Here is a 25,670-nt window from a genome sequence, read left to right as displayed (position 1 = left end):
GTCATTGATCCTCAATCTGAGAGCTCGTACCACATTGGTAAGACCCAAGGCCTGAACTATGATAGAGTGCAGACGTATGATAGGAACACTTTCTTCAATTTCAATATGAAAAAAAGGGGGCTTACATAGATGGCTACACTAAAATGCAGATAAACAATAACGATCATGGTAAGCTAAAGCTTATGGCCACACGGGCTAGAAGACACAACGGACAAAGGCAGCACATAGAATACAAAAAAATAATCAGTAAATAGGCGCTAGAAGTATAAAACTCAGTACGCACAGCATCAAAAGGCCTAAGGGGACAGTTTTAACTGACTCCATTGTATATAAGATTTCATAAGTGACTGCCTGCTTTCGGCATTAGACTTGGGAGCATGAAAGCTTAGCCAGACATACACAAATTGTCACCTGCACACTACAAAAAAAAATAGAAGGCCATATTATAAAAACAATAGCTTCTAAACAATGCATGCTCCTTATCAGGGGACATAGTTGCCAACATTGCAACACAGTAGGAAACAAACGCACACAGCTTTTAGAGTCAGCTAATAAAAGATACATTTGACAGTAAAAAAAAAACATTTTGACAGTAAAAAAAGCAGTACCAAAAGCGGGTGTGTAGACAGCCACAAGTGCAGTAGTAAACAAAAAGACTGATTCACTGGGCGAGCACCTGTCTGTGTAATACTCATCCCCGTTTCCACACACTAGAAAAATGTAGCAACGCTCACTCGTGGATGGTGCCTCGTAAAAAGTGCTGCAGCGAAAAAGTTAGCTGATGAGCCCCCTAAACAGTGTCTTAAAATTACTAACTCTTCTTAACTAGTGAACGTACTTAAGGGCTGAAACACACAGTGCTACCCCTATCAACCATCCTTCCACACAGAAAGAAATAATGGAGCAATAATGCACTCACAACATTCGATCACCGTGGAGCATGTGACTCGGAACGATCTGTGACCAACCATTCGAAACGACGACTCAAGGATCTGTGTCCCCATTTAGTGCAAAGAAATGGTAATCTATCCTTCATGAAGTAGTTGCCACAAGGTGCTTCTATGATGACGACTATGACAAACAATGATATGCAGTAAGTTCAAGAAAAAAAATAGCCATAAGCTAAGAGAAATGACAAGTTCACATATTGGCACTGTTTGCGCTCGTCCGTGTGGCACTTTCAAAATTTCGCACGGCACGCTAGTGATTAGAAAGGTTTATTCGCACCAGCAAATGATGGGAGGTCTTGCAACCGAGTGAAACTAGCGACTATCAATGTTCACGCCGACCCTGCACCAGCAACCACAATGTGCATGTCACCGTCCCGAAGTCTTCTTCTCAACCGAAGTTCGTGAGATTAGTGTCTTTAGCAAATTTACACTTGGGACTGTAACCCTGATCCTCGTCCCTGCAATGCCCGCAGAATGTCATCTGGTTGACTAATGCAGCGAAAGTAGTAGGTTTAATTCAGATATGAATCCATTTCATCCACCTTTCTGCAAAAGAAATATGGCGACCGATAGCAAAAGAGAAGGGAATAATTTAGCACCACACATAACAGAAAGTGCAGGCAGACCAGAAGGAGCTTGATGTGGGCAAGTTGGCGTAACATATTTGAGAAAAAAAAAAAAAGAACAGCGCAAGAGAGATGAGGATGAAAAGAAGGCAGGTATAATGGACGGTTGCTAACTTCCAATTAAACTTTTACTGAAAAAACAAGGTCTGTATACGCCAAAAAAGAACTGCACCACTGTGACATCAGGAACTCCCCATCACAACAGAATGGCAATCTCTGTTGTCAAGCGCCACCGACGGGCAGCTAATGCGCGTGCCCTGGGGCCTTGTAATGTGAAAGGCTTCCACTACCTCCCTTTCTAGTCTATCTCTGGAACGCGCCACAAACTTGGAGCAATTAAGGTTTGGATGGCACTTGCATATGGCTGCCAGGCATTGTTATTTACGGCCTAGCTGCTTTCTACTTTGTTGTTCTACATGTTGTTAAGCATGCATAAGTGCTGAGAGTGCCAGCCAGGGTTGAGCTAGCAGCTGATTTCATATGACCTCGCCCACATCAAATTAAGAACAAGAGGAATCGCTATGACATGTCTAAAGGAAGCACTAATAAATATTGCATTCACCAAGTAGAAATCAATTTTAATAACCAGATTACAAGGCTGAGCCAAGCTGGTTTTCAGTTACATTTAGTTTCTAGGGTTTGTGATAAGCCTCTTGAAAGATCGAACAGCTAAGGGAGGGAGTTAACAAAGCAAAACTGGGTGACAGGAGGAAGGTACATGTGATCCCATATTGGCACAGGGTGTTCCACAACCTCAAAGAGGTTGCGCAAAGGCACAATGTTAATATTGTCCAATGTTAATATTGTGTGCCACGTAAATTGGCCAAGATTAGCCCTATGGTGACCAAAGCAGACCCTGGCGGCCCCTGCGCTAAGGAACTTGCAGTGTAGCAATGCACAGGAAATAACGATAAAAATAATAACAATAAAATAATAACAATAAAAATACTGGAAGCGTTTCACATTGTGAGGCCCCAGGGCATGTGCATTAGCCGCCCGTCAGTGACACTTGCCGACAAAGAGATTGCCTTTCCAACGCGATAGAGAGTTCATAACGTCACGATGGTGCAATTCATATTTTTATGTACATGAACCTTGTTTCTTCAGATGAAAGTTTAATTGGAAGTCAGCACCCATCTGTTGTACCTGTCTTATTTTCATCCTCATTTGTTTTTCTTCAAGCAGACCAACAGCACATTCTCTTAATGCACTTACGATTGTTGCCTGTCTATGTGATCTTCCTACCGCAAACAAAGAAATGTGTAACTTGTAGTAATGCCTTTGCAATGTTTTATACCTAGTAAAAGATCTAACAGAATACACATATACGGACTCGCACCTGAAGAGATTAAGAACAGTTCTAGAATCATTTTTATGAATTTAGCGTCTATGCGCATTAGTTCATCTACCTTCTGACACATCGCAAGAGAAAAACTTGTTGCCCAATCTCGCAAGCCACAAATTCACTTGTGCTTGCTGTTTAGGCCAGCGCATTAACACGTTTTGTCGTGACCAAACCGACTCATCCACTGCTTCTTCAGCCAATCAGACAGTGCAGCTTCTGTAAAGGCGACAACCAGAATACAGTGCATAATTTCACCCAAAATTAGTTCTGTATTCCCATGGTGCAATAGAAACCCACAAGCATAATATCTGTTTACACGTGTCTTAGTCACCTCCCTAGGGAAAAGATAATGCTAGCTAGCTACCCTAACAAATTTGCATTTGCTGTAATCCACTTATCTTTCCCTTCACTTTTGTCTTTCCTGGATTCCTATAGAGTTTCGATGGTGGCGCTGCATGCCTGTCCTTGTGTGTGCTACAGAGTCAGCTCTATCGTGAACTAAAACAAAGAATATGGCCTTGCAGAAAAGAAATACAAGAAAAAAACCTTCTGGAGATTTATCAGACAGATTGAGACAGCAAAAGGATGACAAGAACACAACCTGACAGGAGACATGCCAACTATACTAATTGAAGTTTCTGGGAAAATTGCTTCTAAGCCCACTGTCAGATAATTATAAAATAAAATAAATTATTAGCGATCTCAAAAGTAAGTCTTTCTTGGCACGCAAACGCAGCTTCTATAAAATACAACAAACTATGAGCAATCTTGAAAGCAAATCTTTTTTCAAGAGTAGACTCGATATAACAGTTGGCGCATGCTCTGTCAGCTTGCGCAAATGTCCATTCAGTCCCGCATCACCGTGTACCATTCGACATGAATGACAAACTAGTTTGAACCAAGACACCACTTTAGTAGATTCTTTTGTGTAAAAGCTGGCTCCATTCAAATTATGATACATGTAAGGTAAGCAGCTGCATCAGAGAGCATGTTATTCTGAGGCACCAACTCAATGCACTGGGGAGGTATTCTGTAAGAGTCCACTTAGTGGACTGTCCATTCCGGCCGCCGCTGCTGATTAGATGGAGCTGTACGAGCGAGGAGTATACGAACGGCCCTAGCCAATCAGCAACAGCCGAAATGGACAGTCCACTAGGTGGACTCTTACAGAATACCTCCCCCGGTGTGTGGGTCACCAACTTCACGACTTCGAATTATGGTGCCGGAAAGTCAGGAAGCAACCCTAAACAAGTCACCTTCCCGATTGAAGAAACCAATCGAAATGGTCGCACAATCTTTTGCACTCGCCAATGTGAACGTGCAATGACACGTGACGCGCCTACACAAACAGATCCAACATTGGAGGCACACACTTTTGTAAACAAACACCAGCAATGCCATTGTAAGAGAAATACATAATCAAGTTGTCCTTGGGAGAGGGAAGCGGGTACACAGCCTACACACAAAGGAATTCATGGGAAAAAAAATGCAAAACATCAGGATGATTTTACTAGGCCAGCAGTGAAGAGAAGGCTTTGGTCCCACTGCACACACGTTTGCGCACTGAAGGGCTGTAAGACCCAACAAACTTGCTTCTCAAGAAAAATTTAGCCTCAAGTTCTCTTACCAATTCACTTTTCCCACATTTGAAGGAAACAAACGAATAGTGCTTAACTTTAGCAGTGATTCAGCAGTTTCTTCTTTATCCCTCAAAAGCAACACATAATTAAAAATTCATTTATTTTTTACTGATTGGTAAATCCATTACTGATGGGAAGTAAACAGCCAGAAAAAGCATAGCAGTCTGGGCAAGCTGGTATGTCATGACTTTTTTAGGCTTGTAGCGCCTAAACAGGGTAGCACTCACCCTGTTCTCCATTCCTTTTCATTACCCCTGCCACCTTCCTTTTTTGCTCATCCTGAGCTGCGCTACAAGCCTAAAAAATCCAGAAAAACACTACATGAAGCTCTCTCAAGCAGTTTTATTTTGATAAATTTACCATAAATCATCGGTATTACCAAACTAACACTATGTGCAGGTTGTGATGACACTAGGAACGTTGTCAAAATAATTTTCTAAGAAGGAAGTAAAAAGGATTCACAGTGTAAAAACTATGTAGGTCCAGTCCTTCACCTGCTCTGATAAATGCCTGCTTCGATAAACATTTAAAATGAAACGGCACCACAATGGCTTCCGTTCAAATGTTGGCCAATAGCTTAGCCATGGTCATCTAGTAGATATAAATTGTGCAGAGAAAAAAAAAGCAGCTCGTTCATAAGATTAGTCAATGGCAGCTAACTAAAATTACTTCAGCTTAGTGCCTACAATGCTTCTTGACAAAACTGTATCAATGCCAGCCACACAGCTACCTACCAAATGACATTTCCATATTAATTAAAAGCTGTACTTCCGCTCTGCACAGGAGACCACCCTGAAACAACCGCTTCAAATTTAGAACTGAAGCAAATTTGACACCAAACAATAAGCTGCATAAGATGAGTCCATTACAAATGGCTCTTTCGGATAATCCACTGGCTCATTTGTCCTAAAATTTTGCACAGAGATGGAATTTCAGAGCGAATTTCATTTGCCAACATTACATGGCTACAGCACTTCACTGCTTCATGCAGAACGCATGCAAAGTACTGATCTGTGAGGTGGTGCTGGGTGCTAAACATTTCGCTTTCTCGGCTGCAGAACAGGGCTGCCATCTCTGACTGTTGCAGCAACACGCTGTGCTTTATGTTTTGCCACAGCAGTCAGACAGTACCACTGTTCCTTTCAGAGGGGCAATTACTTTGTTTTTGGTTTCATGTCGCCGCAAATGATGAACAGTCGTGGCTTGTTCTAAATGAGAGAGCAAAAGTACAGCCAAACATGGTTTCCAGCAAAGTGTGTTGCAAAATTCCATGCTTGCGCGAGATTTGAGTGCGAACAAGTGAGTGGTTTCATCAAAACAGCTATTTGCACCTGTTCCCTTACTTATGCAACATTCCATGCTTCGCTGCAAATTATCTTGGACATTTTCCAAGGTTGTATTTCTGTGAATCAATTCATTTACAGGCTCAGTTACTAGGAGAAGTCGAAGCCAAATACAGTTTCCGCAGCCTTCCCGTCACTGCAAGGCTCCAGTCCTGCTGCTAACTCACTCGTACCAACTCTTCTATGCAGTAAAACCTGGTCATGCTGCACCACCACCTCCCTCCGACTGCTGCAGCTTCCTCCTCTTTGTCTCGTAATACTCCATCTTTGCCCTCAAGACTGACATCTTCATCTTGTGCTCTCGCCGCTTCAAGGACACAACCTCGCTTGCTGCCTTCTGAACGGTGTCGCACATCTTTGCGATCGAGCCCAAGAAGGTGATCCCATTATTCGTCTGGCCTCCCGTGTAGTCCGCCCGCATGTGGCGAGTGTCCCACATCGTCGCGCGGTCATCCTCGCTACCGCTGGCGGTGTTTTCAGGCCAGCACTCCCGTTTCGGTTCTGGTGGGTCTTCGGGTTCCCTCTTGAATTGCATCGGAGCCTGATTCATGTTCGTCAAGTGCTCCGAAGCAATGGGAGGTTCACCGCTCAGGCTTTGGTCGCACAGTTGGCTGCTGTCACCATTGCTCATTGTGGCACCGAATTTGTGGTCGGAGTCGTCAGTGAGTTGGCCAGCCGGCTCCGAAGGATCTGGGGACCTGGGGAGCAATATGACTTCGGGGTGATGCGACTCGGACAGATACAGAGCGTCTTGCTCGAGGCAGGACGAAGGGCCCAAGATGGAGTCACCCCTGATTTTCCAAGAGAGAGGAAGAGAAAAGAGAGCAGAAGTGCAAGGTGAATAACCAAACTGCTAAAGGTGGGAACAAAGCAAGAATGTGGTGAAACACGCTGCCAGAGTTGAACACTGCAAAGGTTCAAACATAACAGAGCACTAAGCCACAAAGCAGCAAGCCAAGGCAGGCCATGGTGACATGATTGAGGCTATGTTCTAATTCATTACAGCAGACAACCACATATCCGAACACGAACACGCCTGGACACTGCTCGCCCCTTGGCAGCAAATTTTTAATGCCGGTGTAAAACAGAAAGGTTACTGCAATTTTCTTTTTTTTTAAATCCAAGGAAATGGAAAGTCGCTTATTTCCCTCAAATTTTATTTTAGGCTACAGTGCATCTTAGTTTGTCGTAAAGGATGACTAGTTACAGATTTGCACAGCCTGACAAACTTGTGCGTGGCACTTTCCAAATCACGCATTTTCCAAGACTTGCCACCTCTAACCTGAACATTACAATGGCCACATCAACAGGCCTTCAACGTGACTTTAAGTCTGACAAAGAGAGCTGACTAGAGTCCACTTTATTGCGCAGCTCCCATTTCTCGTTTGTTTGCATGGTAGCAAAGTAGCCAGCACAGTTGCACGCTGTCTCCCTGAAGCAGTTTTCACTGCTGTTGACATTTGGTGGCTGCAAAGTATTTGCGTGTGCAAAGATTTTGAATAAATCTTGAGGAGTGTTTCACAATGCCGCTTTAAAAGCAGGTGTCAATACACCAGCAGGTGCCTGCATTGCCTATGTGCTAGCCACTAGCCCGATTTCACAGAAACAAGAAAAAAAAAAACTTAGTTCCAACGTTAACAATTTCAGTCTGCATTGGCACTACTTTACAACTGAATGTGCATTGATTTACTGGTAGCTAATCTCTCTTTCCAAGGCATCAGTTTTAACTTGAGAAAATTTTTGTGAAGGCAAATTATTTATGAACACATACGAAGAGATTTAGAACTATCATTGAGATCAATATGCTATATGTTATCTATAGCGCTATATGTTCGTCATCACATGCAAACATTCTACACTCCAAGGCAAAATTTAAGCACTAAACAATGCTGCACCGACTTCTCCAAGCAAGACGTTCACACTGGAATGGCTTCACAGTCTACAAAGAATTAAAAATAGGATTTATGAACTAAGAATTGTTTTAAAATATCTGATGGCACTCTTTTAGATAACGAAAACGAGATACAAGCATCTATCAATGAACGTAGCACGAGAAAGCACGATCAGGCAGCCAAGTGAGATATTGTTGCCATTTTGTTTGTGGAGCTCCCCGGTTTCTGTGTTTTCAACTTACTACTAGTTCCGTTTCCTTCAGAACTTACGAGTTCCCTAATAAAACTCCTAGTGCAAAATTTGGCACTGAAGTTACTTAACCCCCATTGGAAAGATGCACAGCACATGGATTTTTCTATGCTTTGGTATGGCTTCTTTGAAAAAACAAACAGTGGCTCCTTTTATTGGTTTTTATGGTTTGCTGCGCTGCATGCTAGCTGCATATTTCTTCAGAGCAGTGGACACAGTTTTAGATCAACTACTTCATTCTGTTATGAAATTTTGAGTGTGTAAAGAAGCCTTGACACTTCTAATCATGTAATTATTGTGGACGACTTTTGGGCAGTGACGCTGACCATGGATGACTACAAATTAGATTTTTTAAAGAGTTCCTTTCAAATGTGACGCTCTGAAAACACTATGATAGCAGACCTTCGGGGATAAAATGAGGTCATACAGCAAACTCGAGGAAATAATCTTAGGTCAAGAGCAAGCTTTAGCTTGGGCCCAACCCCTATGCCGCCAATTCAAATACATGTAAAACGCAGAAACACTGTTCTTGAGATAACTACTGGGCTGATTTTAATGAAATTCATTACATGTGAGAGACAAAGTGAAATTCCAGCGACTGTTGGAAGCAGAATTTCGATTTAGAGTGCCTGAATTTTTTAATAGTAATTTTTAAAAATCAGTTAGCTTAAAAAGAAAGCACAAAGTTTACACATTTGTAGCTCTGCACCATAAATAGATATCGCACTTGTGTAAACTGCCTTTGCTAGAGCATTCAAAGTGGACAAATTTGATATATTAAATTACATCTTATGTGAATTTGTTACATTGTTTACAAAGATTTTGCAAAAAACCTTACATATTAGTGCCTTATGTGAAAGCCATTTAGTATAATATATCAATTTGGTCGGCTTAGCAGTACTATTAGATGCAATTTACAAATTTTGATATCGTTTTTATTGCCGAGTTAGAGAATTTAAAAAGCTTGGTAGTTTTGTTTTCTGAAAATTTTCGATTTACAGCAATTCTTATTTTTAAAAAATTAAGAGCCTAAATCGAAAATTTGTTTCACTAAATCACTATATCTTAATTTTTTATTTTAAATCCAACAAACCTCACCAAATTTGGTGCAGTGGTCGTCAAGGAAACAATTTCCCTATTCCCCTGCATCTATATGGGAGCCTGCAAGCTAAAGCTTCCTCTTACAACAAGCCCAAAAGCTTGTTTAAAGGGCCCTTCACCAGGTCTGGCCATCTTGAGCTGACAAACGCAGAGCATACACTACACGATAACAATCGTGTCTGCAAAGCATTGCATCACTATGCGCCACGGAAAGATCTAAAATGTCAAACCGAACACCGTTTTTCCTTCTCCTCACGCCCGCCACACCCCAAGCCGGAGGATGACGTACTCGTGTGTCTGCGCCAACGTACTGGTGTCCGCAGTGTGACGTCGCTCGTGGTGACATGTGACTTCGAGAATTATTCAAGGACACATCTGTTATCTGTGCGATCTGTTGCTTGAATTGACGAATTGAAGTTTACAGAAATATAACACACAAACCAAACGTCTGCGTGTTTTTTGTTTTGCTTCACGCCGAAGCAAGAGAGACGTACTTCCGCTTCGTCTGCTTGTTCCCACGGTCGTGCGGTCACGTGCGCAGGTACCGAAAATATGCCATTTTCTATCGTGTTCCAGCATGTGATCATGCTCTGCGATCCACCTGTTCTGCCTCAGTATTCGTGTAGCACTGAATTACACCGCTAGTCATGTTCCCTTGTGCACAGCGCGCAAAATCGTGCGCTGCGCGAACGAAACAGCGAGGTTCGGCATGGGAGAACGCAGGGAAGGAATTTCGTTTGCGGAGGCTAGACGGGGCGAGTGGAGAGAGTGTCTTGCTTGGCAGTGGTGCCTGCTTGCTGAAATTATGGGTTCACGATACTGAAATATTTTTATCTTGGCTATTAATGAGCTGATTTTAAATATTTTTTCAGCAGAATGCTCCCTAGAGGACACGTAACAACTTCCAGCGTACAACCAAAATTTGCTATGGGGCCTGGAGAGAGGCCCCTAAAGTGAAACGTGACAAGGTTTAGACAAATCCGTGTACCAGCAATCCTTTCCGTGCCGGAAAAAGTGCTGCCCCACTGGTACACATAGATGGATGCTAACACCAAATTTACCTTTAGCATTTTTCGTACGATACTCTGCTTTGCACCAGACAGCCACAACAGTTTGGCTTGGTTATTGGGCAAACTTGATCATCAGGCATAGGCTCTGTACAAACCAAGCCAAAAGTTATGAAGCCACCCCTGTAAGTGTGATGGCGTTGCCGTGGAACAAGGATCTCACTTTATTCCATTACGTACAGGGTCGTTCACTTTTGTAAACCACCAAGCACCCATAGCAGCTATAAATTTGGCATGACATCCAGTAGGCCAATGTCGTTAGATATCTGCATTAGGCATAAGACACATTTTCAGCATGAAGTACATGAAATGTTAAAGTTACCCTGGCTTGAATATTAATGAGATGTTCCTGCTAGAAGCAGATGACCCTGTACACTGTACATGACACTGACAAGCTATCTGCTCGAAGAGATGAGGACAGAGCAAAGAACCCAGAAGAAATTAGAGCAGAAACCATCGAAGACAATCATCGAAGTCCCAATAGCTTTCTCTTTACCTGACTGCATATTTCAAGTGGAAAAGATGCAGCCCAGTGGTTGCTCTCTTCACCTCTCTCCTCTTATGTATGGAACATCAATGCCTCTGCCAGCCAATCGAGTGCTTCCTTCTTTTCTCCATATCCCTTCTTGTTCCTCTACTATCTTAAATACCTATCTGCCAACCACAAAAGCCCGGGGAAGTAGGTAAAGTTAAAAAGAAAAACATACACAGTGCAAACTGAAGTTAGCTGTTCGGCTTGTGTCAATGAAAGTTGTAAATCTGGTAGCCCGCACACTACATATCTCATCTGTGTCCCTCATTCTGTTCTGGTTCCTTCGTGCGATTAGCTCCTTGATGTCAGTCTGCTTGCTGCACACTCTCTGCTGCTACATTTTGCTGCAACCACTTATCTGATTTGTTTCCCAGCAGATGCGCACACTAGCTCGCCCTAATGGCTAGAGAGCTTAAGTCAAGCAAATGTTGAACTCCTGGCTTTAACATTTTTTGAAATTTCCTTAAATTCAAACCCGATTTCCATGGTGGAAAGCAGTGTAAGAAGTGAGGGGGAAAAAAGAAGGAGAGAAGAAGAGAGTGCTACTTTCCATCACGGCAACACATCAATTAGCCCAGCAAAGCATCTTGCACGATTTCCATGTTTGCCAAACATTCAACATCTCTAAATCTAGAAATTTCCCTGTTGCTTGCAACACTGATTAGCACCACTATGAGTTGGTACAAGCAAGCAGGCGGCTTCAAGTGTGACTGAAGAGTAAGCACGCACGTACAGCGCTCAGCAATTAAAGCACGATACTCAGACCGCATGGCAGCCAGTTCCTTTTGTGCTACCGGAGGGAGAGCGCTAGATAATCAATGGGGGACCAAACAACAGTCACAATTCGCCACAAAGGCTCTCGCTTTAATCGTAACCACAATGCATCATTTCGGTGTCAGCAGCCACCAGTGGAGCAAAAAGCGCCATATCCCTGTGCTCCGAGCATCACATTTCAATCGCTGAGCACTGTACGCTCAAGACAGGACCACAGTCGGGACAGGACCACTTACGCATCGGCATCCATCGGTGTGTCATCGTCCCGCCAGTGGTATCGCTGCCCAAAGGTCTCGAATACCTTCAGGGACAGTCCGGTGAACTGTTCCGACGTCAACTCCGCATCTATGGCCCAAATGCAAACAGGTGGGCCAGGGGGAGAAAACGAACCATTGTTGAACCGTGCCAAGTGTCAGGCAGGCCTTCAGCAGTACACTCATACTGTCACAACAATCACAGATTACGAAGCAGTAGCAGTGCCTTACGGTTACATCTTGCTCTTAGTGCTGGCTTACACGAAAGCTACAACGTCAACTCTCTGACCTGTCTCAAACCTGCTCTACATGAAGAACACCGAGTTCATTTGACAGAGCTCACACTTCACTCCTCGAAGGAGTACTGACATGGATTTACTTGCCATTCATTTTCTTTTTTGCATTAAATCAAGGTCCCAGACCGCTAAACCCTAGATAAAATACTAGCAAGCCTCAAAGCACCCTAAATAATTCATTATAATAGCTTTTTCTACAGCTGGTTTTGTTTACGTTTCTACTGTGTCGTGATGTCATGACGCAAAAAAGTGGTTACGTGGAAAGAAGGACATTTCAATGTTTTGACACTTGCTGTGACTTGCTCGGCAGTCTCCTATGCTGCTACTGGTTGTAAGGCCCAATGTAGCAACACAGTGGACGACCCAGCGAGCCAGAGGGACTGTCTAACCATCACAGTGTCCTGTTCCCACATGACCACATTCCGCACCAGACGTCACGACCCAGTCACTTTCTGGGATACAAAACAGGAAGTGGCTGTGGAAAAGCTATTACAATAAATAAAGGCACTGTGAGGCTTGCCAGTATATATTCTAAGGTTAAGAGGTCCCGGACCTCCACTTAACGAAAAAGACTGATGAGTCAGAAATATCATGTCAGTACAATTTTAAAAAAGGTACGAGGGGGCGAAAAAAACTTTGCTTTTGTTTAATGCTGTTTTCTTTCACTCTGTGCAGCAGGACCTTCACACGGACCTAGAGGCTTACTGGCTCCTCTACAAGACTAACTTCCTTGAAGGACAGCCAATACTTGGTACACAAGTGTTATTGCATTCTGTCAAGTGCTGCCATTACGTTCAGGAATCCGACCTACGACCCTGTGCAACATAGAGGCACAAACACTAAGCCACCAAAGCATTTGGCTCACGTTCTGACCGCAGAATTAAACTGCAGGACCAAAAATGCGCACAACATATACATGATAGGGAATAAATGAAAAGATTCCAAAAGAAAGACATGTACTCACTAACAATTGATGTATTGTAGCAAGAAGTAAAAAGACTGATTATGGTCTCCACATGCACAGAAAACAAACACCACCAGGCATTACAGAAAAAACTCTGCCCTTTCTTTATCACAACTAAAGACATGATCCATTCAGCCGTTCCACCAAACTATCCTTGTCCTTCCTCAACTTAACAGATGTGTCACTAATGCAATTGCCACCCATCTGCTTGACAAAAAAAGCCTCCAACGCTCACGCTGCATAGTGTACCTGCTCCTACCCGATAGCTTTATTTCATCACACAATGGCACACACTTGCAGCTTCTTTCCCAGTGCAAAATAGATGTGCATATGCCTTGTTTTTTTAAGGATGCCGCATGTTCTTAGGCCTGGTCGTTCATGGACCTATAGAATTAGCTGTAAGTAGCACCTTGTTTGTTTTCTTTTCGCTGTCTTTGTGCGCTTGACCTGCCTTTAAAAGAATGATGCCATACCAACTAGCTTGGATCCAGACTCTTCTTCAGTAATAAAACGTGTGGTTACCACTTTCCCCAATCCTCCTTGTCATGTTCACAGGATTTTTACAGATTTTAGTGTTTACAGTTTGGCAGGTATTCATTGTTTGCTGGTGAAAAAGGAGATTACTATGCATTGAGTTCTTTCCGGGTACATGTTGGCACCCACGTTTTCGAAGGCCACCAAGTTTTCAAAGTGTACACTGTGCGAAAGTCTCACCACTGTTAAATGACTTCTAGTAAACCGTACTTTGTCTGGCCATACTTTTTCATACGCAATGCCATCTGCCAAAAAAGTATAACGCATCTGTAAATGGCATTTGCATAGCTAACATAGCTTTTTAAATATTACTTGCAAAAGTTTACTTTTGCAGGCTCGCTTTAGGGAGTACCTGAAATTGTTGACAGTTTTCATAAAAAGCGCTAAAGACGAAGACAAAGTCAAAGGAACACATGCGACAGGACTGGCGCTACTTCCAAGTGGCGTTTATTACAAACGGTCATGATGTCCCTTATGAAAACTGTCAAGATGAACCAACTCACCCAAATCAAGGTATTGTTGCTTAAATTGTTCTTACGAAAATTTTACTTTAAGCTCAAAGGGCCCTTCACCAGGTTTGGGCAATGGAAAGAGAAAAGTTTGGTGTGTAGATCACGCACCAACAATCGTGTTTGCAAAGTATCAAAGCACCCAATGGCGTGGAAAGAGTCAAATGTCAAAGAAAAGCCTATCAAGAGAGCCACTGCTTTGGGATAATCAAGGCGACATGCACAAGCGCCTCTATGTAAAACGCACTGCCTGCAACGTAACCGATTATATTGCGTGGCTTTGGTAAATACTTTGCAGAATATGCAAGACATGACCACTAAAAGTGATGCGGTCCCTTCGCTTTAGAGGTGTTGCTCTGTCATAGGAGAAAAGCAAGGAAGGGATGTCGCTTGCAGATGCTAGTCGAAGCAAAGGGAAAGGGTGTCTATATTAACAGGAAAGCTCACCTCCTGGCACCTTGTGATGTAATGTTTGGGAAATTCTTGCGGTAAAACACTCTCTAGACGGCACCTTAGAAGCTCAAGTATTTAATGTTTCTGCAAGTAACGGGCTTTCTATGGATGCAACTCAGTTACCTTTGTGCTTTACTTAACAGAGAGCCCTGGCTTTTGTTTGTGAATTTCTGTAGCGCCCAACTGCACAATGGATGAATAAAAAATTTTACTGTAGTGTAGTTCCCTATGCTCAATAGTACCCCGCCACAATACACATAAGCACCTTGTAAGTTCCATTGCTTTGCAAATAGATGCAGTTACACTGAAATACCTTTGATTTGTCTGTTTTGCCACTTAAGCATCAGGAGCAAGGGTTGGATACCATGGGAGTCTCAAAATGTGTCAAATGTTCTTGTACTAGGCAGGTTCAGGTGTCTTTTGTGCCACCTGCAGTGTCTGGGCGTTTGCTCCTGGTTGTATACATTTTATATCAGTTTTTACAGGCACCAGATTAACCCAGCACATTTGTGACATTGTAACTCACTGGTGCGCCATGTGTATCTCCGTGGTAGCAATTGCACAGTGCCTCTCCCGTATTATTGTGGGCGCTATGTCTTAGAAGAGAATTAATGCAGGGGAGAATAATAAGTGCCACCAAAGGTAAAACATCACTGTCGCAACAGCAGTAGCTATTGCTCCACTTAGTCCTTGCAGTGACTGTTTCTTACGGCTTATCCACTGTGGAGCCTGAGTGGCTTCAGCGTTCAGCTACCAAGCACAAGCTCAAAGGTTCGTTTTCTGACCAGAGCGGCCACATTCCAAGGTGAGGGGGCACACAAATAGCATTTGTGTACTTGGCTTTGGGTGCACATTGAAGAATTTCAGTTCGTCAGAATTAATAGTGGCCAATGAATCAAAATCTTAGCATCTCCACGCTGCCTAAATGTGTCACATCATGGGCAAGGGATCATGCATCTCCTCCTCTACTTCGGCCGTGGCTGCGCATAGCCATCTGCACACTGTATCTTGGAGGTTTTCGGACTTGGGGACTGTGAAAACGCCTGAAAAATCTGGCAGTCGGAAAAAAACGAATGCATGCCTTTGGCCGTCCTCAAGAGCTCAAATCGCCAAAGCCATGTCTGAAATAACTCTGAAGGACTGCCACAGAGAGAGAGAGAGAAGTGACTTTATTTGCACCTGTCAAATAGATGACGGGGTAGAGGCTTCGGCCTAAACCCACACTCATCCTCCATAACCGTCGGCCGGGATCCCTTGGGACATGGCGGCGATCAGGGCAAGACCGATGACCTGTCATTGAGCATTTTCTTCATTGAGTAGCAAGGACTCCCAGGATTCTCTACATCTATCTGGCTCATCAAGGCTAGGACAGGTCCAAACCATGTGGACTAAGTCTGCTATACCCTCACCATGCCTACACCGAGGGCTATACACCGAGGGATGCCATTTGCTCAACAGTTGTGGGTTCGTAAATACCCCCATTTGCAGCTTCCCCCACATAACTTCCTCGCTTTTAGTAAGGTTCTTATCCTCTCTCGGGTAAGTCTTACGCCCCAGCTTATAACGGTTGAGAATTTCCTGACAAGTGTTCAGTTCGTCACCGGTCTGTAGGGGTTCCTCGCTTCGGGGGGGGGGTCGAGACAGCGCTGGGATCCCGAAAAGTGAGACCTCGGGCCAGCGCGTGCGCCTTCTCGTTCCCTCGCAAACCCCGATGAGCCAGTGTCCAAATTAGCGAAACCTGCTCCACTAGGGGCTGCCCGACTGAGATCCTGCTCGCATCAAAATTTTTTATTGCAGATTTCGAATCACTAACAATAACTCACACATTCTTTTGAGCCAGAGCCAGCGCCATGGTGACGTCTTCCGCCTCTGTTGCTCCTAAATGTCTCACGCTGTAGCACGAGGCAGGGCCTGCGTTTTCGCATGTAATTACAGCTGCGTCCGTGTATATCACATCCTGCCTGCTTTCCAGTCTTTTCTGCAGCGCCTCAGGTCTGTCCCTTCGCCTGCCCTCATGACGCACCGGGTGCATTTTCTTGGGAAACAGGAGTATTCTCAGCCTGTCCCTGACTCGCGGTGGTACTTTGCCTGTCTGCTTGGAACATGCCTGAATCTCGAACTCCAGCCACTCCAGGATCCTTCTACCAGCCTGTCTACACAGCAGTCTCTGATATTGCGATACTGCCACCGCTTCAATGAGCTCGCCTAAGGTCTTGGACACCCGTAAACTTAAGATTTTGTTCATTGATGCGTTCGGGGGAGACCGAGAGCCATCTTGATCCTCTTCCTAATAATGATCTCGACCTTGTTTTTCTCTGCTTTGGTGAATTTGAGGTAGGGGGCTACATATATGACCCTGCTAATTAAGAAAGACTGCAGCAACCTTAGGAGGTTTGCCTCCTTCATACCCGCATTTGTTTGCTACTCGCTGGAGTAATCGGCATGTCTGGCTGGTACTCGCTTCCAGTCATTGGATCGTCTCGGCGTTTTTCACGTTCGCTTGAATCCGCAAACCCAAAACCCTGATACTGTCAACAGTGCGAATATTGTTACCATTTACCCGCAACTCGATGCTGTATCCCAGGTCCTGTCCCCTTCCCCATCGCCACACCTGCGGTGTTAGGAAAAGGACCTCCGACTTCTCCGCCAAGCACCGGAGGCCAATCGGCACCAGATATTTCCCGATAGCTTTGATTGCCCTCTGCAGTGCCTCCTCGATCTGCCCGTCACTGCCTCTGCTCATCCATACCGTGAGATCGTCCACATAGAGCATGTGGTTCAGTCCTTCTATGCCTGCCAGCTTCCTGGGGAGACCCATCATCGCGACATTAGGTGGGCGACAAAACTGATCCCTGCGGCGTACCCTTGCTTCCCAGTTTAATAACTTCCAATGACTACCTTCCCAACGTGATCATTGCCGTTCTATTCGTAAAAAAATCCTTTACGTAACTGCAAGTCTTTATGCCCACATTGAGAGCTCCGAGACTCTCCAGTATGGCCGAATGCTTCCCATTATCGAATGCTTTAGCAACGTCTAATCCCACGACTACCCTAACTACAGGGTGCAATTGTGCAGCCAGTAGGGTGTACAACTGCAAACATGGAAATAAAAAACAGCTTTGCGGCACGCGGAACAGCTAAACATCCACAGATTTGATAAAATTTGAATAAAACAACAGAAGAATTTTCAGCATACGCAACACGCAAGCGACTTCTTAGCACCTGACGCGACAGCCTTTAGCTAGTTGCCTTCTGTTCCATTGTCATGGTCCTTCATGTTTGATTTCCACTTGGCTCGTCAAGGTCGAGCAGCACGTCTGTGGCACACAACACAGCGCTCCGCTGTGTGATCAAGGAGGCAAGCGAACTTCACTGCCCCGGCTTCGCTCGGCCGGCTAATGGCTTTCCAGATTGCACCAATGCCAACGCAATATCAAATGCTATGCCCAGCTGCAAGGCGGCGCAGCTCACCGCAGGGAGAGGTAAAAGGGAATGCACAGCCTAGGTGTGACCCCCGAGATTGCACCGGGGAGACCACGAAGGCCACACCCAGATGTGGCTGCCTGCACGGTTTGCGCAGAGAGGGAGGTGAGAACACGCTCATTTTTTGCACCACTGCAACTCGCGCGACTTCTGCAGGCTTCCGCACAACCTACCAGATTGCGCCAAGGAATATTCAGAGGCCAGGTCCAGCTGTGCCTGCTAGCATGCTGCACAATATAAGTGGCTACAAAAATCTTTTAATCTTTCGCATTGCAACGTGTGGCCATGCAGCGTGGCAGTGGGCACAGCCAGGTATGTGCACAGCGGAAGGTCAGTGGAGAAGTGCGATAGTGAGCAGCTGCTTGTGCACAAGTACGCAGCTACTGCAGTGCGGTGTTCAGAATGACCAGTGTTTGACGACGTATTCGATGCGGAGCTCCAAAAGTTTAGAAATGCCACTGCGAATGAGTGCCAAACCCCATGTAAAGCGATGTACTCGGCTTCTCACGGTCAGGTATTTTTGGTTTCGGAGACAAATCTATTTCATTATAACCACTAGAAGGACGTTTTCACTTCGCTAAAACGAGGCTTCAAATACATGGATCTCTAAGGGGATTTCAAGGTGAATTTCATTTTCTTCGTTATATTCATTATTTTGTTATATCTTGTTTCACTATACAAGGTTTAAGTATAATCGAAGAACGAAGCATGCTATCAGCACAGTCTACAAGTGCTAACCTCTTTCTGGAGCTGAAACTTGGAGGTTGACAAAGATACTTCGTAGGGTTGTCAAGTTCTCTTGGGAACTACAAGAGAACATGACTGCAGACATATACACACACAAGAAAAGGCCGTTTATAACTCTTTGCATTTAGTAAGCCAGTTAGCCAAAATGTGCACAAGGAATATGTAGATACTTCACGGAGACACACTGACGAGCATAGGTAGACAGAAGAAGCTGATATTCACTCATCGGTATTTTTGCAGCCAATGTATACTCATTCAAGTTCAGTGTGTACTCGTGTGTACGTTACTACACACGACTACTCATACTCACCGACTTTGACTCTCGTACATACACATGTCCACTTGCACTCGCCAATGGTCACTCACGTTCACTCAAGGTCAATGTCACTGACTCATTTGTAATGCCATTGACTGGCACTCTTAATGCGCTCTCACGTTCACTCACTCACACCGGCACTCACTCTCATTCACACCCATGTCCGCTCACACGCTTTGTCGCTCACTCAAGCTCACTGTGACGCCTGTGAAATGCGAGTGGGACAAGTATCAGTCGGTGTACTTGTCAATGGGTATCATGACCTATGCTGAGGAATCGAGGAAGTTCAACTTGCCACTCAAGCTTACCAAGCAGATAATCTTTGCCAATGTTTTACGCTGATCCTTTAAGTGTGTGGCCCTGTAAACGAAAGTGCGGCCAAGCGATTTTGTGTACCCATGCCAGAGTAATGTTAAGAAGTAGTACAGGCTAGGCCCGCAAGGGTGTTGAGAAGTGAGCGGTTTGAACCTGCCTCATAAATTCGTGGCTGTGAGATAGCGCTACCTAGCTCGAGGTGGCATGTTCGATCCCAGCCATGGCAGCCATATTTCAATGGGAGCGAAAACAGAAAACACATGCCTGCTTAGAGATTGTTGCACTTTAAAGAAGCCCAGGTGGTCAAAATTAATCCGGAGCCCCCATTGTGGCATGCATAATCAAGTCGTGGTTTTCGCACATCAGACTTTAGAATTTAAAGAGACTGACAACCAATTATTATGCGACCCATTTTTGTTTAGGGCAACGAAAAAAGTTCTTCAGTGGTAATGCCGAAAACAGCGTGGAACATTTCTTGTCAGAATTCTTATCTATAGAAAACAGAAAAGTGAAACTGAAGAAGCAGTTTCTATATAGCCAGTTCGGCGGTGTTAGCTGTACGAGAGCACTCGAGCAGTAGCAAAATACAATTCTGCAATTATGGACAGTGGGCTACTGATGAGAATAGGTGCGGACAGGATTAGGGAAACCCTGACAATTAAACCTAATCCCGAGCTCTCCACCACCGTATATCTCATAGGCCGAAGTTGCACACCACACATCATTGTGCTGGCACATCGATGCAGTCACAACAACGGCTGTGCTTAGAGGAATACACTGCAAGACCAAATGCTATGCTAGGTCTGGTTGCATATCAGATGGGATATTAAAGGATCCTTAAACCACCTCCCGACATTTTCGATCCACTTTAAAGACACCTATTGTGTGTGTACGGAATGCTGTGACAATCGTCTTCACTGAACACGGCAGTGCTGTGTGCAGTGTGATAGCCACAAATTTGAAAGACAATTTCGTGCTCCTCTGAGGTCTTTTTCAATGCCTCATTCGCACTTTGTGATGGCAGCGAGGCCGCGCGTGTGATGAGTCACCAGAGTAAATGCTGTGATTGTGTAGACAGACCAGAGTGCCAACATGATGAGAGCTGCGCCACAATTTTGTAGTGGTGCCTTCCAATTGAATCTATGCCATTCTTATGATCTACCATTCATGACTGGCTGCTTCCACTGATAAAGCGAGTGGAGTGTCATTTTGACCACTGACGAAAAGTACAAAAGGACAGTGTCAGAGATTATATTGGTACAAAACTGCAGCCTTAGCTGTGTGTTCAGAGAAGAGAGAGAGGACCTCTCCCATTGTGTATACACTGATCCATCAATGAAGCTTTCATTCAGTCAGCGTCGCATAGAATGCAATGCAATCAGAGGTTGAAAGAGCCTTTCTTTTGGTTCTCTATAGTGGTTTCACTGTGCTGCAGTGGCCTTCAAGTAACTGGCCAGACTGAGTATAGAGAAGAATGCTGTGAGGAGGAAATAATTCCCATGAATGAGTGCAGCAAAGGTAAGCGAGAAACCACTGCAGTCTTTAACGAAACACGTGTAACTTTGCTGTTACATCGTTTCGAGAAATTCTTGCGGCTTCTGTTCATTGTAGACTTAGAGACAGCTGTTATAATACAGTCGAACTCCATTAATTCGACCCCCACAGGACCTATAAACTGGTCAATTTTCTGGCAGATAGAATTGCTGACAGGACCTATAAACTGGTCAATTTTCTGGCAGATAGAATTACACGAATCACAGAAAAAAGAAAAAACGCCTAAGCACAATGTTAATTCACTTGGCAGTATTTGCCTTATAAGTTAGCTTTGCCACTATACAGCCGAGTCATGCGGTGAAGATGCAAAGCGGGAGGGGGGGGGAGGTGCCACTTTTATAAGACATGGTGAGTGTTCCTTAATTTAACATGCACACATGCACCGTCTCCAGTCACATAAAAGCACTGAGACGACTCGTCAGTTTACAAGCAGGCCTTAAGAGCTCTAAGTAGACCCTTGCTCTTTTGCTGGCCATAAACGTCCCCTTCGACTTTCGGAGTTTTTCATCTTACCACCTTCCTTTTCACTAGCTTTCCCAAAACACAGATGGCTTTTTCTTAGTGCACAGACCATGCGCACATGTATAATTAAGGAATGCATACTAGTTTCATATATGAGACTATATGTGTATGGTTTCTAAAACAAAGGCTCAAATCGCTACATAAATGCCAGAAATAACTCTGAATGGCTGCCAGTATGCTCATTTAGCATTTAGGTGCTCGTACTGTGGCCAGACACTGCTCATGCATGCTGGTCATGCATGATGCTGGGTATAGTTACGGAATGCATACTATGTCCCATGACAGTAGCCCCTTTCTATTCTTAGTATGCATTACTGCATAACAACGGTGAACTGCAGTGAAGCTGAGTATAAATCGATAATTTAATGCGAAGCTCATCAGTTAAGTTTGAATTATCTGGCGAAGGCCAATTTTGCGATTTAAATAACTGAAGCTTGGGCCCACAGAAATGTATGGGCACCTGCTGAGACCTTCAGTCTGGATTGGTTGAACCAAAAGATCAAATTAACATGAGTCGAATTAATGGGACTCTACTGCACATGAAATTTTTGAGCTCAGAGTGGTTGGGGGACCTTTCATAGTTCTTTGGTTGTTGAGAATGCATTCTGACTTTTAGCAAAGTAGAAAGCTAGAAATAGTTTAGAAAGAAAGAATTTTGTCTTTATGTCAAACATTCCTGTGACAGTCTTTTTTTCCAGGCAATGTCGATTACAGCACTTATGATTATGATTATGCACCTGGTGGTTCTTTGGAAGGAGATGATTATTTTTACATTATGGGAGTCATCAAAAGTAAAGTTTCCCTGACCGTGTTTAAAACGGCACCTTCTGCAGTCCCATGGAAGATGATGAGAGAATCGTCAATGAAGCAGGGAATCTTGACCATTTGGAGCAAACAACTCTCTTCAAGGCATCTGTCGAATTTGGCTAGCAAAAGGTCACTCAAGCCTGGTGCGAGGCGTGACCCAATGAATATGCCGTCCTTTTGCACGAAGAACTTCCTGTTGCAATTAAAAACCGTGGACGCTAGATACAGGGCCAATAATTCATTAAATCTGTCAACTGAGGTGCCAATAGTGTTCTCAAAATGAACAGCCCCATACTCATCAATGCCAGCCCGAACTACTTTGGCAAGTGCAGCATGCGGCAGGAAATAATAGAAGTCCTTGATGTTAACAGAAAATGTTTACAGGGAAATGTCTCCTGTACCCTCTTTTTCTTGTCAATGTCTTATTGCACAAAAAAATATTTCGCTAGAAAGTTATGAGTTTAGAAAGAAACAATCTCGTCGGCACATTAAGCATGCATCAATGCACCATAATGCCTCGTGGTCTGTTTGCAATTTTTGTACGGGCGCAGAGTTCTATTTATTTGGACAACAATGTAAATTTGTCAGTACTTTTTTTTCGCAATGTTGTATCCGTGTGGTTGCTCCAGGCCGCGTCCCGACAAGCAGACCCTGTTGCGTTGCTTGAATATCGCATGCATGTGGTTGACAATTTACACTGAGTGAATAGTGTACAACAAACAGCATCAAGCTGGTGTGTGCCTCTCTCTGCACCTATGTTTCTGCCACATAATCTGAAAATAGCAGACTGAGTGACGAAACTTTGGGTTGAATATTTTAGAAACTAAGCCTTGTCAAAAAACATCGAACAAAATAATGACATAATGATATGACTGTCCTCAAGTTACCTATATGAACAAGCACTGTGAACGCACTATTAAAAAGGTCAATAAATTTTAATTACAAACTTTCCCATGCCCATTATTCTCCATGCACAGTGTGTTAACAAAGGGACTAAGGTAGCTGTGGAAGCTGTACTTGCATAGCTGGCAGAGCATCTTAAAGAAGCTCAGGGGAACTTTACCTTTGATGACTCCCACAGTGTACAAATAATCACCTCCTTCAAAAGAACCACCAGGTGCATAATCATAATCCCAAGTGCTGTAGGCGACATTGCCTGGCAAAAAAGACTGTGAAAGGAATGTTTGACATAAAGACAATATTCTTTCTTTCTAAACTATTTCTAGCTTTCTACTTTAATAAAATTCAGAACGCGTTCTCAATAACCAAAGAACTATGAAAGGTCCCCCAACCACTCCGAGCTCAAAAATTTGATATGCCGTAGACTTCCGTCAATTCGACTCCAGATAATTTGATCTTTTGGTTCAACCAATCCAGACCGAAGGTCCCGGCAGGCGCCCATACATTTTTGTGGACTCAAGCTTCAGTTATTTCAATCGCAAAATTGGCATTCACCAGATAATTCAAACATAACTGATAAGCTTCACTTTAATTGATCAATCTATACTCAGCTTCGCCACAATACACCGTTGTTATGCAGTAATGTACACTAAGAATAGAAAGGCGCTACACTCACGTGACGTAGTATGCATTCTGTAATTATACCCGCATGCATGAGCAGTCTTTGACCAAAGTACAAGCACCTAAATGCTAAATAAGCATACTGGCAGCCATTCAGAGTTATTTCTCGCATTTATGTAGCGATTTGAGCCTTTGTTTTTATAACCATACATATATAGTCTCATATATGAAACTATTAACAGGGCCTAGCATGCATTCCTTAACTATACGTGTGCGCGCACTCCATGCACTGAGAAAAAGCCATCTGTGTTTTGGGAAAGCTAGTGAAAAGGAAGGCGGTAAGGTGAAAAATTCCAAAAGTCGAGGGGACGTTTAGGGCCAGCAAAAGGGCGAGGGTCTACGTAGAGCTCACAAGGCCTGCCAGTACACTTATTAGTCGTCTCGGTTCTCTTACTGTGACTGGAGACAGCGCATGTGTGTTTGCTAAATTAAGGATCCGGTGCCATGTCTCATAAGAGTGACACATTTCCCCCGCTTGGTATGCTTCACCGCATAATCTAGCTGTGGCAAAGCTAACTTACAAGGCAAATACTGCCAAGTCAATATTGTGCTCCGGCCATTTTTTTTTTGTGTTTTGTGTAATTCTAGCTGCCAGAAAATTCAAATAGTTTCGTAGGTCCTGTCAGGATCGAATTAATGGAATTCGACTGCATAGTAACAGCTGTCTATCAGTCTACAATGAACAGAAGCCGCAAGAATTTCTCGAAATGATGTAACAGCAAAGTTACACGTGTTTGATGAAAGACTGCAGTGGTTTCTCGCTCGTCCTTGCTGCCCTCCCTCATGGGCATTCTTTCCTCCTCACAGCCTCCTTCTCTATGCTCAGTCTGGCCAATTACATGAAGGCCAGTGCAGCGTAGTGAAACTACTATAGCGAACCACAAGAAAGGCTCTTTCAACCTCTGATTGCATTGCATTCAATGCGACGCTGACTGAATGAAAGCTTCATTGATGGATCAGTGCTACACAATAGAAGTCCTCTCTCTCTTCTCAGAACACACAGCCAAGGCTGCGATTTTGTGCCAATATCTTTTCCGACGCTGTCCTTTTGTACTTTTCGTCAGTGGTCAGAATGACACTCCACCTGCAATATCAATGGGAGCAGCCAGTCACGAGCAGTACATCATAAGAGTGGCGTAGATTCAATTCGAAGGCATCACTACGAAATTGCGACCCAGCTCATCATGTTGGCACTCTGGTCTGTCGACACAATCACAGCATTTACTCTGGTGACATCACATGCACAACCTGGCTGCCATCACGAAGTGCGAATAAGGCTTTGAAAAAGACCTCAGAGGAGCGCGAAATTGTCTTACAAATTTGTGGCTATCACACCTGCACAGAGCACTGCCGTGTTCGGTGAAGATGATTGTCAGAGCATTCGGTACATGCACAATAGGCATCCTTAAAGTGGATCGAAAGTGTCGGGAGGTGGTTTAAGGATCCTTAAATATCCCATCCGATATGCAACCAGACCTAGCTGAACATTTGGTCTTGCAGTGTACTCCACTAGGTACAGTCATTATTGTGGCTGCACTGATGTGCCAACACAGTGATGTGTGGTGAGCAACTTCGGCCTATGAGATATACGGTGGCGGAGGGCTCCAGATTAATTTTAACTGCCTGGGTTTCCTTAATCTTGTCGACACCTGTTCCCATCAACAGCCCACTGCCGATAATTGCAGAATTGCATTTTGACACTGCTAAAGTGCTCTCGTACAGCTAACACCGCCGAACTGGCTATATAGAAACTGCTTCTTAAGTTTCACTTTTCTGTTTTCTTTTTGCACAGCGCGGCATATTTTAACGTGCCTC

The 25,670-nt window shown here is 44.0% G+C and overlaps 1 protein-coding gene across 4 annotated transcripts in view; it reads right to left on the bottom strand.

Moving 5' to 3' along the window:
• The window catches only part of LOC142563748 (TBC1 domain family member 15-like), a 93,703-nt gene that overhangs the window by 37,341 nt on the left and 30,692 nt on the right, over nucleotides 1-25,670 (bottom strand). The window contains exons 6-7 of one of the 4 annotated variants that reach the window (XM_075674351.1): nucleotides 11,757-11,865; nucleotides 1,730-6,695 (exon numbers count right to left, since the gene is read on the bottom strand). The exons of the other annotated variants lie outside the window; for them this stretch is intronic. Coding sequence (XP_075530466.1) covers nucleotides 6,104-6,695; nucleotides 11,757-11,865 — 701 coding nt within the window. The 3' untranslated portion in view covers nucleotides 1,730-6,103. Of the gene's footprint in view, nucleotides 1-1,729; nucleotides 6,696-11,756; nucleotides 11,866-25,670 lie in introns of those variants that run through there. 4 annotated transcript variants of the gene reach the window in all.

This window comes from Dermacentor variabilis, chromosome 11 (genome assembly GCF_050947875.1).
Source record: "Dermacentor variabilis isolate Ectoservices chromosome 11, ASM5094787v1, whole genome shotgun sequence".
NCBI lineage: Eukaryota > Metazoa > Arthropoda > Arachnida > Ixodida > Ixodidae > Dermacentor > Dermacentor variabilis.
The sequence above is the reverse complement of the archived record's forward strand: the minus strand, read 5'-3'. Positions and strand labels throughout refer to the sequence as shown.